General features: G+C 36.3%; 1 protein-coding gene across 2 annotated transcripts in view; it reads left to right on the top strand.

The window, feature by feature from the left end:
• The window catches only part of LOC119694367 (FMRFamide-related peptides), a 36,254-nt gene extending 26,520 nt beyond the window's left edge, over positions 1 to 9,734 (top strand). For both annotated transcript variants that reach the window (XM_038120621.2, XM_038120620.2), the window contains exons 2-3: positions 7,778 to 7,928; positions 8,220 to 9,734. In XM_038120621.2, coding sequence (XP_037976549.1) covers positions 7,795 to 7,928; positions 8,220 to 8,655 — 570 coding nt within the window. In that variant the 5' untranslated portion in view covers positions 7,778 to 7,794 and the 3' untranslated portion in view covers positions 8,656 to 9,734. The remainder of the gene's footprint in view (positions 1 to 7,777; positions 7,929 to 8,219) is intronic.
• The last annotated feature ends 5,970 nt before the right edge of the window (positions 9,735 to 15,704 follow it).

Raw genomic sequence — 15,704 nt, 5'->3', positions numbered from 1 at the left:
CATATTGTACGGTTAGTAGTAACATGACAACATACAGTATTATACACATTGTACAGGGTGGAAAAGAAAAATGGACCATAGAAGGCTTTGCTTTTTCTTTACCACTTCGCCCATTATTTTGTTTTAATTTATGGACTCATAGGAAAATCTCTTAACTTTAATACATAGGTAATTTTAAGCTTTGGGATTTTTACCGTTCGGTCGGTCTAATGAACTTTTAGTATTTCCAAGTTTCGGTCAAACAAACTCGGTATTTTATGAACTTCGGAATCATATCACATTTCGCCTTCTGTTCGTGTCCTTGCCATATGTTAAAGAGGAACAAATAAATGTTTTATCTATCTAATAATCTGTGTACGACCACAGATTATTCACACAGCCATTTAAGATGTCCATAGTCTACCCACGCCACAGGGGGGTCACTTTATATTTTCGCTACTGCGCGAGCTACGACTCTATCTCGTTGTATTAAGCGTGTAGTTTTCACGATAGCTCCCGTTATAAATAAATAAATATGTGGGGACATCTCACACACGGCCATGCAACCCCAAACTAGGCAGAGCCATGGGTGTCGGACAGCTGATATATCTACACAGATAGATACAAACATATAGATAAATGACGAATTTTTGCCCTCGGCGGGATTCGAACCCGCGGGCCCAAGCTTCGGAAGCAGCATCACTACCGCCTAAGCTACGCTACGTTCGTTCGTTTTTCGTCAGTATAGAGTGACCCTCCATATCACAGGCGCCTTGCAGTCTGCGACCCACAACCTTGTCCCATACGCACGCTTCAGCGTATAAATACTACGACCTTTTGGGAAATTTCATAGCCATTGGTCATCGTAAAAGTTGGGGAAATGTACAGTATTTAAGTAGTAATGGGAAGTAGGTTTTGCAACAGTTTATTAACTAAGTATCTATAAATATTTAAGAGTTGAACACGCTTTAATTTTAAAAATGTTGTTACTCGAATTTCAGACCTTAAGCATTATGTTACCTACTTATCATTGCATGTTTCATATCTGTAGTGTGATGCAAATAAATAAATAAACAGTAAGTACCTAATACTGAGTGGTATTTAAATGAAAAAAAAATCGAAAACCGGATTAGCCGTTTTGGAGCTACGCTATAGCAAGTACTCTGTGACTCTGTGTCTAAGCGCGCTGCAACAGACACTTTAACTCATAACACCCCTGTTTTTTCCGTCGCGGGTATAAAATCATTGAATATGATTACCTACACGAATTTACCAATAATGTTTTTTATTTGGGAAGGCACGAAGAAATTGCTGTACCTAACTTGTATATTAATTCACCTTGAAAAACTTCACATACAACCGTAAATTAGGCAAGAATTCAGTATTCGGAATCCGTACAACTAATTATCTGTATCTTCAGCCAACGAAATTCACGTAGCTAGTTAGTCCAGCTACCGACAGACATACATCGATACTCTCTGATATTTTACTACTCATGGAAAACTATTTGTCGATATGTATTTTAACTATGTGGCGATTAAGAAGTAATAATCGCATCCCTTTAAATATTATGCTCTAAACCATAACTACCTTTAGCCTACATTTTATAATAAGATGTATCACTCACGGACACTGAAAAAGTTCCACTCACGAAATGCTGATGCCAAACAAACCAATTTCTTCAAACTTTTATATTAAAATTTGAACAAAATTTGAAAAAAGTTTTTAGTTGGTAATATTCTGATTTTCTTTTAAATGTACTTAAATGTTGCAAAAGGCGTCGTTAAGCTAGCCTTTTCCGTTTAGAAAGGCGTAATTTGCTACTTTTCTCAGTGGAACCTTTTCATTGCCTAATTATGAAATTGTACATCAAATAAGTTTTTTAATTTCACCGCATCATGCACTTTCAGCAGAAAGTTCATGTTTCAGAAGGCAAAGCCGCACACGTAGCTAGTCCTCACTTTCAAGTAGATACAAACACACGGATTAATCGACTAATCTGATTTACTGGTACAAGGGTGAATATTTGAAAACGAGTGTTTTTGCCTCATTTACCTGGCATTTTTCAAAATTGAACTCTAGCCCTTTTGCTGTAAACTCGTGCTTAGGGGAATCGAAGATTACCTATATAATGTGATTTGCCTCATGTTTTGACGAGTAGTTTGTGAGATACGGTAAGTGAATTAATGAGCCTGCCAAACGAATGAGGAATAAGCCAGAACAATGAGAACATGCAGACATATAAATTAGGCTCGGCCAGATCAATTATAAATTGTTCATTACCTCGTAATAAATAAAGTCTAATTCAAAAAATGTTTATTCAATCAAGTTAAGTAAAAAATGGTTTTAAACATAAAATCAAATACAGATCTTCTAACATTATTTTAAACACAACCAGCATTTTTTTAAATAAATCAGTCAGGATAATTAAAAATAATATGAGATAGTTAGGTAACATGCTCTTAAAAATAACACAATATTTAATCGTTTCGAGGTAAATTAAATTCTTTACAATACTCAGTCTTTTAACACAAACTCAACGTCACTCAATCAAATTTAATCTTCTCAACCCATTGGAAATTAAAAACAAATGTAATACTCGAAGAATCTAAAGCGAAGAAGGTAAGTGATTATCTATCAACATTGAGTACGACCGAGTCCGCGTTGTTCTATGTCTATCAATCTAAAACAGTCTCTTAAATATACAAGGTGTTGCAAAAAGGGTATACTAAGCCGAAACCTACATGTGCAGCATGGTATATCTAAGCCCGAAACTGTAATCAGAATTTCAAAATTCGTGAAAAAAATTATTAATTTTTCATAAAAACTTTGTTGGTCACGTGACTTTTACTATGGAAGAAAAAATATTTTTTTCGCGAATTTCCAAATTCTGATTTCAGTTTCGGGCTTAGATATACCATGCTGCACATGTAGGTTTCGGCTTAGTATACCAATTTTGCAACACCCTGTATTTATTACCAAGAAATAATTATATTATGTATTACCAAGAAATAAATATATTTAAGAGACTGTTATTGTAAGCAGCATGTTAATATAAAAAATAGCAAACATTGGAATGTACGAATAGGAACTTTCATTGGTCTTAACAAAATAAATAACAATCTTCAGAGATGAGAAAGTGCAGGGATGACGACAGGGATTCACGATGCAGAAACATTATGTAAAAATATTTAAATCATGGTCAGAGTCATCGTCATCAAGCAAATAAGATTTTATGTTTTGGAGGTCAACACTAACATGGTCTTCCCCGATATCATAATTTTCCGTGAGATTTCCTGTGGTTTTTGCACTTTGCGCTTCTATTGTTTCTGTCGTGGATGAATTTTTGTTTTTTCCATATGGTAATCGCATATTTCTGAGTAAATTCCATCGACCTCTGATTATTTGTGGGCTATTAGCATCAACTTTCGTGATTGTTCGTTCTTTCATAATACCTCGGTTTTTTTTAGTTGTTTTATTCTCTTCGTCTAGTTTTCTATTTTGCACTTCCCCTGTCCAAAAAGATGCTCCCACTTCTACATTTCGTGCTTCACTTAATGGCGTTACATCAACTTCTTTCTGTTTAGTGGTATCCATGCGATAGTATCCAAGATGCTTATTATGCTTACACATTACTGGTGTGTACAGACATTCCTTTTGTGTGCAACTCTGTTTTCTGACAGCCAGTACATCAGAATTCTTGTTCCAAATAATTTGATGCATTTTCATACAGCCCGGGAAGCATTTTACTTCTTGGGGAAAAAGTAAGTCTTTTTCATTAACATCATACTCAGATACTGTTTTCAGTATAATGTTTTTTATGTTTTGTTCTAGTACTTCCATAAAATCAGTTATAGTTTTAATATCTTTACCTTGAGATACAGCTCGATCAGCAGTACGTTTTAGTACAGCACCAACACCGTCTGGTGCACCTTTTCCGTGTCCTGCTTCACTATAATTCCAAGTGATAGTTTTCACAGATTTTATGTATATGTGCAGGAATGAAATCACGTGGAATATTTTCTTGTTTCGGTACTGACTGGACGGAGAATCAGAAATGAAATGCAGTGTTCGAATGTCTGGTTTGATTTCGGATAAGTACTCAAGAATAGGAATTATATGAGCACAAACCGCAGAAATGTTATGCCTCAAGCAGTCACTTATTGTGCATAAAGATTGCGCTTGCTTCTCCTGTGTCATATTTAGGAAATATAATACAGCCGTATGCAAAGTGATTTGTTTCCGACTACCACCAAAATGGTAGGACTGTATTTCTTGGTTGCACTTGACAGCATAGTTCTTGCTGAAATCTATGTGAATAATTGCTTCATCATCATGCAAATCTGTTTTTAAAGCTTTAAAAGCTTGCTGCTGAGCTGCGATGTTAGCACAATGAATAAAATATTCACTCAGAATTAATTCCAATTTATCAATGCAAATCAAAGCTGCTTGACTTATTTTCTGTTTTTCCGCCGAGTCTTCGTTTACCGCCTTCGAGATGCCATGTCAGTGCTTCCTTTGGGACGTTTTCAGTACGCTGAGTACGTGTCCAAACCAGCCTAGCGTAGACATAAGTCTTTAATTATAATTGGTCTGGCATCAACAAATTCATCTGGCATTATGTACCAGACAAAAACAGACAAATGAGTGGCAGATAAATGAGTTTTTACATAAAAACAATAAATTATTAATAAAATTGTGAACTTAATCATCTACCTTGTTATGGAAAAAGGTAGAATACAGTGTGATCACGTATGTGGTTAAGTAACGAAACAGAAGTATCATCAGCAAGCATGTAGGGCAGGACATATAAATTAGGACACTTACCGTACAAAGTCCAGATTATCTGCTTGCTATCACAATTTATCGTCGTCACAAATCGCACGCGGACGGTGCACTCTGCCGGCAGACGGGCGGTGGACTGACCTGATTGAACTCGAACGCAAGTTCAAAAATATTCAACCCTTCAATGGTGGCGTTCGTGAAAAGACACGGCCAGACAAATTAGTTTTTATGGTGCGGACGTTTTGAAAAGCTTAATAACTTTTATTGTATTATATTTAGAGGACAATGAATATTAAGGACTTCACGAGTATATATTGAAATATAAAGGATTTATATTTTAATGTTTTCAAAGCGAACATTGTAAGACTTATGAACTAAAATGTATACGAAATTGGAGTTTGGACGCGCCATATAAATGGGATTTGAGTGTTATCTGGTCATACATTTTTTTAATTTTATATGAATCGTTGTAAAACTGTAAATAGGCCTTGATAGAGAATTTCATTTTACATGTACCATACAAATATAGCCTCAAAATTCGAAAAAATAAGTAGATTCTCCCGATGAAAACTGACAAATTTAGCGCTCCAAATATTCACCCACAAGGTTTTTTTGCACTGATATTCCGATACATTATTCTGGAAAACACAACGATTGTTGACTTACGTCGACGATGGTAAAGAAATGCTATTTTTTATACTCGTAACGCCATTTTGCCTGTAATAAGTACCAAAGATAAAAGCCATAAATAAATTTTGGATCATCACCTTATCTTTAAGGGTTTTCATTAATTTCAACTTCGAGATATTAGGTATAGTGATAAGACCGCCTTTTTTGTACCTATGTGTTTATATTTAAGCTTTGTATAATCTATTCTTGTGTACAAATAAAGAATATTCTATCTATCTATATATCTATAGTTTGATGACAAATCTAAAAGACTCGATCACGAAGGCAAAACAATTCGCACAACTTTATATTACCCCATACATAATAATAAATAACTAAAACACATCAAACTTTCAGTATCGAAATCAGAAAGAAATATAAAATGATTTGCTGTAGCGTATTATTTCAAGGAAACTTGTTTATGTGATAAAATAACACAAATTGGGTCACATTCACTCTGTACATAACGTTATGTATTATTTCCTAGATCACATAATGATATTTTGCGGTAATTTCGTGTTTGGTAGCCTGACAATTTTATTTTGTTAAGTTCATTGTGTGGTTAATATTTTTTAGCATCAAATTATTTTGATTTTATAGGACATGCTTTCTTGCATTTCCTATAAGTTTCTGGCGTTTGGCGACCGAATGGCGTAGTGGTTAGTGACCCTGACAACTGAGCCGATGGGGCTGCGGCAGATATTTGTTTAAACACAGATATTTGTTCTCGGGTCTTGGATGTGCCCGTAAAATGGCAATAGGCCCGCCCCCTATTACATTGGGACTAACATAACACTCTGGCGAAAAGTGGGTGCAGCAATGCACCTACCCCGCAAGGGAGTACATTAGTACAAGGCGTGTGTGCGTGTTTTTTTTTTCTGGCCTTTGAATTCAAATCCAAGTTTATAACTTATCTATTCATAAAAACATATAAGTCACAAACATGCATTATATCCACTAGAAGTTTCGTCAAAAAAAAAATAATAATTATAATATACCTACCTACAAATATACTTACTACTTACTTATTATAACTAACTAATCAAAAATACCCCTCCGAGCCACACCCGACCCAAAGGTACCCATGACACTGGCAGCGTTACCACGCTGCACAGCCAGGGATAGCCTCTGCATCAGGTGAGCCCCGGAAGAAGATCCCAGACCACGACTCCTCAAGCGTCTGGTGATTTCCCTTAAGAAGGCCCTGCCCTCTTCTCCCCACACCCCCATCGTCTCCACAGCCAAGGGCACAAACAGATACCGCTGTATTAGCTGGCTATATTTAAGTTTTTTTAACTTATCCAGAAAGATCTTATGTTTTAACCACTGTTTAACGATTCTGCAACTAGTTTAAAAGGGTCTAACAAAATTAAGTGTGTTTCTAAAAATAGTTAGTTTCATGCTATTCATATGAGTTATTTTACACACAAAAATCTACAAGGAATGAAATTATAGCATGTACGTGTAGTATGTCGAACGATGCTTAGGTAAAAAATCTTCATGCATTTTTTATATTTACAGCTCTTCTTGTGTATTCTTAGGATAAATTTAAATTTAGCTAAGAAAGTTTGTGCGTATATCTTGATCCCACGAGGTTTAGTGGGTGACTTTCATAGGAAGATATATATTAGTTTAAGCAAACAAATACAACCTTTAGCTGTCTAAAGCGTGAAGTTAAAGTCTATTTATAAAGTAGGTGAACAATTTTAAACTCCAGACGGAGATTTCTTGGATGCGAAATGTACGCGTCTGTTGGTATTTTGCTTCAAAATGCCATGATCTTGAGTTATTGTATTACCTATTAATTAATTCATCCTTGTTTCTGGACCGACAACCGTAGGGGTGGTGTTCTTTGACAGAAGCACATATCCAACAGTGATCGATAATGATGCATGATGACAATCCAACCTTTCAAATAATATTTTGTGCCAGAGATTGTAACCTAGCAGAAGTGTGTCACTACGTTATTAACTTGCATTGCGCTGATATGCCCATCAACGCAGGCTGCGGCTGGTCATTCTAGTAACATAATTAGCACCTTCCTATTCTTCAAGTGGCATCACATCACCTAGCGGAGGTTGGTAATCATCCTGCTGATTTCTGTCTTGGAGGCTGCTGCGCGGAACATATCTCCAGTGCTCAGCTGGAACCACTGGCGTACATTTTGGACCTCAGACCTCCTCCTACCTTGTATTTTCACCTTATTATTTCATCATCATCATCATCCTCTCCCAAGGAGCACCACAACACACGGTCCTCGGGCGTCCTCATCCAGCCACTACCGGCTACCCGCCTAAGGTCATTTATTAAGTTTAATTAACATGACTCTCATCATTTGTTCCAGAACCCCCATACCCCAGGATGTGGAGCCGGGTGCGCTGCCTGGCGGCGCTGCTGGCGGTGGGCGTGGCGGCGGCCGCGGGGAATCCGGTCCGGCGGTCCCCCGGCGACTTGGAGGCGCGCCGCCGCAGCGCTATCGATAGGAGCATGATTAGGTATGCGTATAGATAATGTATGATGCTCAGAAAGTGCCTTAAACACCTCTTATACAAACCTTAGTTTATTAGTTAATCTTGCACATTATGAAGTCATTATAAATAAGTGGTATGAGCATTGAGCACATAGTCCCTTAGAAGTCAGTTTCTCTCTTCACCTTGACTTTAAAGTACCTACATTGCTACACTAATACCCTACAGAAGAAGATTTTGAGGTGATAATGACACCATATTTAGTCTGAAGTTATAATGATAGTTAAAATGTAGTCTCACCACCTATTCCGTTCGCAGATTCGGCCGCTCCCCGCCCGAAATGACCGCGGCAGACATGCGCGAGGCATACCTGCGTGCCGCGCGCCGAGGCAACACCTTCCTACGCCTCGGCCGCTCACAACCCCTAGACCTCTCCTCCGAAGACCTCATCACCCTACTCCGCACCTACAACGATGACGACTACGACAACCCTATCAACAAACGAGCCCCTAGCTTTATTAGACTAGGACGCGCCCCGCAATTCATACGCCTGGGACGCTCCCCTAACGAAGAAAAGCCAGCAGGATATGAGCAGACGGCTCCAGCTAACTACCCTCAAAGGAAAAACCGAGCTCGCGACCATTTTCTGAGACTTGGACGTGACAGCGAAGAGTTGAACGACACGAGTGCAGAAGAGGAGTTCTCTGATGAGGAACGAAGGAAACGGTCCACGGACTGCCAGGGTTGCCACTGATTCTGCCAGGGTTACCACTGATTCTGCCAGGGTTGCCACTGATTCTGCCGACTCGTGAGTGATATGTTCTGTTCCCGTGGTCTTTTTGTCTCTATATTCTATCTCTTTCGTGCTTGTTGAAGTGAGATGTTAACGAAATACAGTTTGATTCTTCGACTTAGGCAATGGTGGGTTGGTTTTAACGTAAGTGTTTTATTATAAATTTAATATATTTTATTACTTACTACTTACTGTACTTACCTATAATTGACTATGTAAGGGGACTGTTTAAAACTATAGTATAGTAATTAAAGTTGTATTTTTTGTGATTATTCTCAATAGTTGTGGATATGTTAGAGCCCCTTGAGTGAAATATGATTCAATTAAAAGCGAAATGCGCTTCATTACTATAAAAAGTGTAAAAATGCATTACTTAGTAAACGTAGAATGCTTAAAGAATATTAAATGTTTCCTAAGTAAAAAATTATTCTGCATCGTTTTAAAAATACGTGTGCTATACTTACTTATACTTAATCAGGAGTTGTTTTTTTAAGTAGGTACACGTTTGTGTTGGTTTATCATTTGAAAACAGTCAAAATACACATTTCAATAAAATTTTGCTGATTTTATAAAACCCATGTTACTCCCAGCTTACAGGGTCGGCCGTGTAACATAACTCGTTTCAGCAAAAAAATAACATCCCTCATTAATTATAAATTTAATAAAAAATATCATGTGAAAGTAATTTCCTTTATAGTCGTTATCTAGACTTTGTTTAAAACTTATTTTTGAAACCAGAGTTATTTTTAGAAAATTAAAATGTATACTTAATCGTATTATGTGTGAAAGTTTCTGCAAATATAAGGCTGGGTATAATATAATTATGTTTAGACACTTTCACACTGTAATCGTATATTTCACCCTTCCATTAGTAAAATTGTTTGTAATAGTAAATGTATATGTACTGGAAATGTTAAATTAATATTATATATATACCTATAGAGTTGTTGCAATTCATAATAAAGGTATTATGGAATAATTTTAAAAGTTATTGGTTTAAAATGATCTTTGGTTGGAAATAAATTGAAGTTTTAACTATTCTTATGTTATTTTCATAATGCAGTCTTCAGAATACTTATTTGATTTTGGTACAATTTGGGAGATTTAAGAAAATGAGCTTTTGTGGAAATAATGCCCTGGTTTAAAGGTCCAGGTGTAGGAACTAACACCCTCACACAGCTATCATAAAGTTTAAATTTAATTAACATGGTAAGTTATTACTTATCAACAATCGTTAACTAAGAAAATTACAAATTAGGATTAAATTAGAGTAATTTGACTCAGGTGGTGAAGGTAAGTTATCGTAATTTTCTTCTCGTTATACCTACTAACTTACTAGTTATCATAATAATAATTAATAAATTGCAAAGTTCTGCTAAATGCCTTAATAGCAAGATATTGCAAACTAATTCAATAGAAGGAAAGTTTGGATAAACTTAAACACTATTTGACAACTTCGTACGTCAAATACGTGTTCTAGTTAATTTTTCTTCTTCATTTCAGTTTGTAATAACTGACATTTATATTATCTTTACAAAATTCATGTGAAGAATATACCTACGTCTAAAACAAATCAATAATAATAATAAACCTTTATTTCAGGCATCAGTGGCCCATATTATAAACTAAACACATACATTTTAAAATACAAAAATAATAAATAACAAATAGGTATAAGTATATAAACTAACTTAAACTCTAGCACTATTGACAGGGGATTTTATTGTCTGTTTCGCCTCCCTGTAGCGACGGAAAACGATTCCCGCAGGCCAGAAGTTTTTGTTCAGTAGAACCTTGTGCTGGTCGGCGGGAACCCGAAGACGGAAGGACTTGAAGTCCGTCGGCGGCGGCGCCTTTTTTACTACTTTCATTTACGAGAAAACATAAACTGATTTTCTGTAGCACCAACCTTAAGGAATCGATACGCGAACACCATAGTTTTTTTTATCTGTGGGCACATCTCACATACGGCCATCCGACCCCAAGCTAGGCAGAACCTGTGTTATGGGTGTATGACAGCTGATATATCTACACAAATACCTACATAGGTAGATACATACTAAATATAAATAACAAGACCCGAGTACAAATATCTATCTTTAAACAAATATCTGCCCCAGCCGGGAATCGAATCCGGGACCTTCGGCTAAGCAGAAAGGGCCACTAACCACTACAACATTCAGCCGTCAAAAATTAATTTTGAATATACACTGAGTATAGTGATGTGTGGATACTAATCAGCCAGACCTCATGATGTTGTTATCTAGAAACTTGCATTAATTACTCTCCATTAATCATAAGATAACCAATCACCCACGTAATCTGATTTCTAATTTGAAATGCATAGCATATCCACTCAGGCAGGACCTGAATGGATTTATTTAGGTCTGCTAACAAACCCTAGTGTTTATCGCGGAAATAAAGAAGAACACAAGGAGGAAGATTGCTGGCTGATGATGATGATGATAATTGCAATGCACCGCATCAAGGAGTGTGGAAGTCAAAATTCAGGCCTGTGACGAGAAGTGAGAAACCAAATAGATTAAAAAACGTAAGTAACAAGTACATAAGACATAGGGTCAAGAAATATCAACTTCAATCCTACACATGGATTATTTAGCATGTTAATTAAAAGGTTACGCGATCTTACAGTATAGGAAGTCGTAATTTTTGTTTCTTACAAAACATTAGGGTATTCTTCGGATAATTCTATCCGTTTGGACCTTAAAACTGTCGCCATAGGAAGTTGCCTTATTTTTAGATAGGGTCTTGAAAAATGTACTACGCCACTATTGGTAGCACGCGAGATCTCGTAGCATCTTGCGTAGCACCCCGTAGCAGTTTCGTAGCATTGCAATAAATAAGTACTTACAGTATGTACCACCTATAATTTTATCACAACAGTCATTTTCTTACCCCCTTATTCATAGAGAAGTTACAGAACGTTTTAACTAATAAACTGTTATATCCCTCTCCGACAAAGAACAATTTGTTCTTTGACAGAGAGGGACAAAACAGTTTATTAGTTAAAACGTTCTTTAACTTCTCTATGAATAAGGGGGTTAAATTGGCGACTGGTATAGTATTGCTTACAGGCGTATTGGTAAGTATAAGGAATATTTGACGAGTTATTTAAAACACGATATTGTTAGTAGTCATTTAAAAATATTTTATTATGCCAAAAATTAAAATTTTGGTAAAATCCTAATATTACGAGAATAAATATATTTTTTGCCAAATTCTATCTACTACACCATCTAAAATCTAAATACACCCAGCAACAGAGTTGGAGCTCAAATTGCTCCATAAAAGCCAATCCTTTGTGACATAATTCTAAAACAAAGTCTTTACAGCCTTAAAACAGTGTTTTAATTGGTCGTTGCGAAGATAAAGATGGGTTTACATGCAGTTAGTGCGTTAAGGGCCTGAGCGTCGTGTTACAGATTGTTATGAAAGCTCTTAATTTCCATACTAATTATTAATTTCAGTAATTAATTAGTGATTTTCAGTAGATTTCCATTACATTAGTTGGTTGAGTTAGTAAAGTTAACTCGGGGCTGATTTTTCAATGGTCAGATAAGTGTTATCTGAAGAATAAAATTGTTGCTGTCATTGTCTAATACAAACATTCAGATGTGACAGCAACAATTTTATTCCTCAGATAACACTTATCTGACTATTCAAAAATAAGCCCTAAGAGAGATGAACCAAAATGTATCAGCAAAACGATTCCACATCTTTTTATTATTAAGATTTATAAACACTGAGTTCATTTTCTTATAAATGTTGGTAGTAATTTAGCTACAACATACTCTGCTAATGCGGAAGTCGTGCATATGCAACCGGAAATGACGCAGGATGGCTTTGTTGTCCGACAGAAGCATTAAAATAGCAGTAAATATCTTATTTTACCCGCCACCGAAGAGAATGGTGTGGTAAGTTTGACTGGTGTATGTGTGTTTAAATATAATACACTCACGAGCAATGAAAAAGTTGCACATACAAAATGTCATCACCAAATGATTTTCAAAACATTAATTTAGAATTTGATTATTCAAAACATTTTCGTTTTTAGTTAGTAGGTAATATTCTGAAGCGCTGTTAAATGTACCTACTGCAGACGGTATCAATAACTTACCAATGAATTATAATATATTAACATAGATTAGATGGGTTTATTAAAATCGCAAGGGTGAATCACCACTACTGGCAAACTTAAAATCTTATAAATTAAATAAATATTAGATACTAGCTGTTGCCGCGCGCTTCGCTTCGCCTTAAAAAGTTTTCCCGTGGGAATTCCGGGATAAAAAGTAGCCTATGTTCTTTCCCAGGGTCTAGACCGTATGTATACCAAATTTCATTCAAATCCGTTCAGTAGTTTTGGCGTGAAAGAGTAACAGACAGACAGACAGACAGACAGATACAGTTACTTTCGGATTTATAATATTAGTTAGGATTTACGTGAGCTCGCACCGGAACAGATAAGATTGTGGCACTATAATTTGGTGCTTTTGTCACTGGAACATTTTCATGCTCGGGAGTGTATTACTGTCAAATAAACATGGGATAAGCTGAGAATTCGTCGCTTTCCGATTGAATTACGATAAGTATGGAGCAAAGTATCACAGGATTTGGGTTATCACCTTTATGAGCTTCCCATAAGGAAATTTCAATGAAAGCTTCTCAGAGAAATTCTGTAAGAGAAACTGATTAATATTAAAAAAAAATACTCTCTCTTCAATCCAAAGGTTGTCTGGTAGAGATTGCTAAAAGCAATGCGGCTGCCTTTTTGTACTCTGTAGGTCGCCCTCCGGCTAGATGGGTTGGCGACTTGCGAAAGGTGGCTGGTAATGATTGAATGCGGGCTATAGATCGCATCCAGTGGCGTGCCTTGGGAGATGCATACGTCTAGCAGTGCACTGGTATAAGCTGCTGCTGATATTGATTATGATTAATTTTATTAATCTATACACTTTGAAATTACGAAACTAATCATTTTCTGTAAACGGTAAACAGATATAGTACAAGTATGTATATGTCGCAGGCATCTGGTTTAATCTCCTGTTTGATTGAACCGCTAGCCCGTTCATTGGATGACGCTGCTTAGTTGTATGACTAGGCCGAACGTTGATTGCACAAGCGTCACAAAACGTCCAACTAGTTAGCTGACTTAAAATCAGTCAGGTGGTGAACAAAACAAATATGGCGTCTAACAGCTAACAGCTGACACAAAAAGCACCTATATTGTTAGTTTTTTGCAAATAAATTAGCTTTAACGTGCGTTATTTGTGTTAAAATAGTGTGACAACATGGATTTACCTATTATTACGCCGCGGGCGGATAGTTTCAAAGTAAAAATTGTGGCGTAACTGGATAATTATAAACAACAATATATAAGGTACGTTTATTGTTATTTTTTAGTTAATTTGTGAGATAAGAGCTTTGTAACATAGTCTTTTTGTTGACTCTTGTCTGGTCATGTTCACCCTAACCAGACATTACAAAGTTGCTATACTATATCCCATTCAACGACTCCGCTGAATGACGATCAGTCAAGACGTCGAACGTTACAATCAACGACTTGACGAGTTGTCCTTTAGTCATACAACTGAATAGCGCCATCCAATGAACGGGCTAGTGGTCAATCAAACAGGAGATTAAACCAGATGTCTGCGACATATATAGATTTACGGTTAAGATATTGTTACGTGCTTCACGATACAATGATATGTCATTGGTTCAATAATCCGAGTGATTTCACAAACAATACCTCTTTGGACGCCGCAAGCAACTTTTACTCCAGCGAGCCAATTATAGGTACGGATAACCAATCACTGAGCTTTGTGCAGTGTCCATACAACCGCTAGCCAATCACCATACTGGAAACTTGTGAACAGCGGTTCATTACACAAATGTACCCAATACGCAATCAGAGAGTCTATTCTCCATCTTAAAAACAGTCGTATATTTTTACAATCAGACCCCAAAAATACGCAACCTTTTCGAGGGTCGTTAAAACACGTCGGAAGTCACGCCTCTTTATTAATTTTTGTTCAAGTTTCGATGTTGAGAACTGGACAATATTAATGTATATTTGAAAGAAAAGTAAGAGAGAAAGAAAACACTTTATTTGACACTGACAGTAATACTGATAAAGTTAACTAGGTACATAAATTATATTTATACATAAATTATGCTGTCATCGTCAAAAAGGTGTCCACTCAGCTAATGCAGTGCCTATGGCTAGGACAAAGGACACTGCGCTGGTATTTCAGTGGATGCCTTTTTGATGACGTGTAGGTAGTTATACAAAAAAGTAGATAAAAACAAAGTAATTGCTATAAAACATAGTCTCGTTTTAAAAAAACCTTTCTGAGACCTTCGTGGAAATTAATCTGGTTTTAGGGTCACATAATGGTCGCACAGCTGTGTTAGTGACATGAGAATCAGGCTCCTATCTGAGCGTACAATACGCATAACTTGTTTTTGTTATCGACAAGCCTTTGAGTCGGTTCTCTGATATTCTACACTCGGGCACATCACTAATTACTATGATTCTACAATACAAATGAAAATTTGCTAGTATGTTGACCATATAATTATTATATAACGTGGTCCCCTATTTTAGTTTAGAAACCTTGTTTAGCGTAACGTTATGTGGGAAATATTATATAACATTTTTTTGCAAACGGTTTAGTAAATGTGATTGCCATTGGGTGAAACTATACCCAACTAACTAACCTACTTATGTCAATAGTTTATTTTTAAAAAGTCAGTTATAATCTCATTAAAAATATATTTTTTAGCATGAATCATGTTATTCTTAAGCGTTGGTGTAGAAATCATCATGAAGGGGATCCATGGGAATGCAAGTCCGTGGTATTGTACGGTGGATATAGTTGGCTACTTGACTGTGTTTATGGCAGAGGTTAAAACGTAGTATTTATTTCAGCACAACACTATCAAGGTGTAGACGTAAACTCTAAGCACTTTGCAGCTTCCTGCAC

This window comes from Plutella xylostella, chromosome 14 (genome assembly GCF_932276165.1).
Source record: "Plutella xylostella chromosome 14, ilPluXylo3.1, whole genome shotgun sequence".
NCBI classification, from domain to species: domain Eukaryota; kingdom Metazoa; phylum Arthropoda; class Insecta; order Lepidoptera; family Plutellidae; genus Plutella; species Plutella xylostella.
The sequence above is the reverse complement of the archived record's forward strand: the minus strand, read 5'-3'. Positions and strand labels throughout refer to the sequence as shown.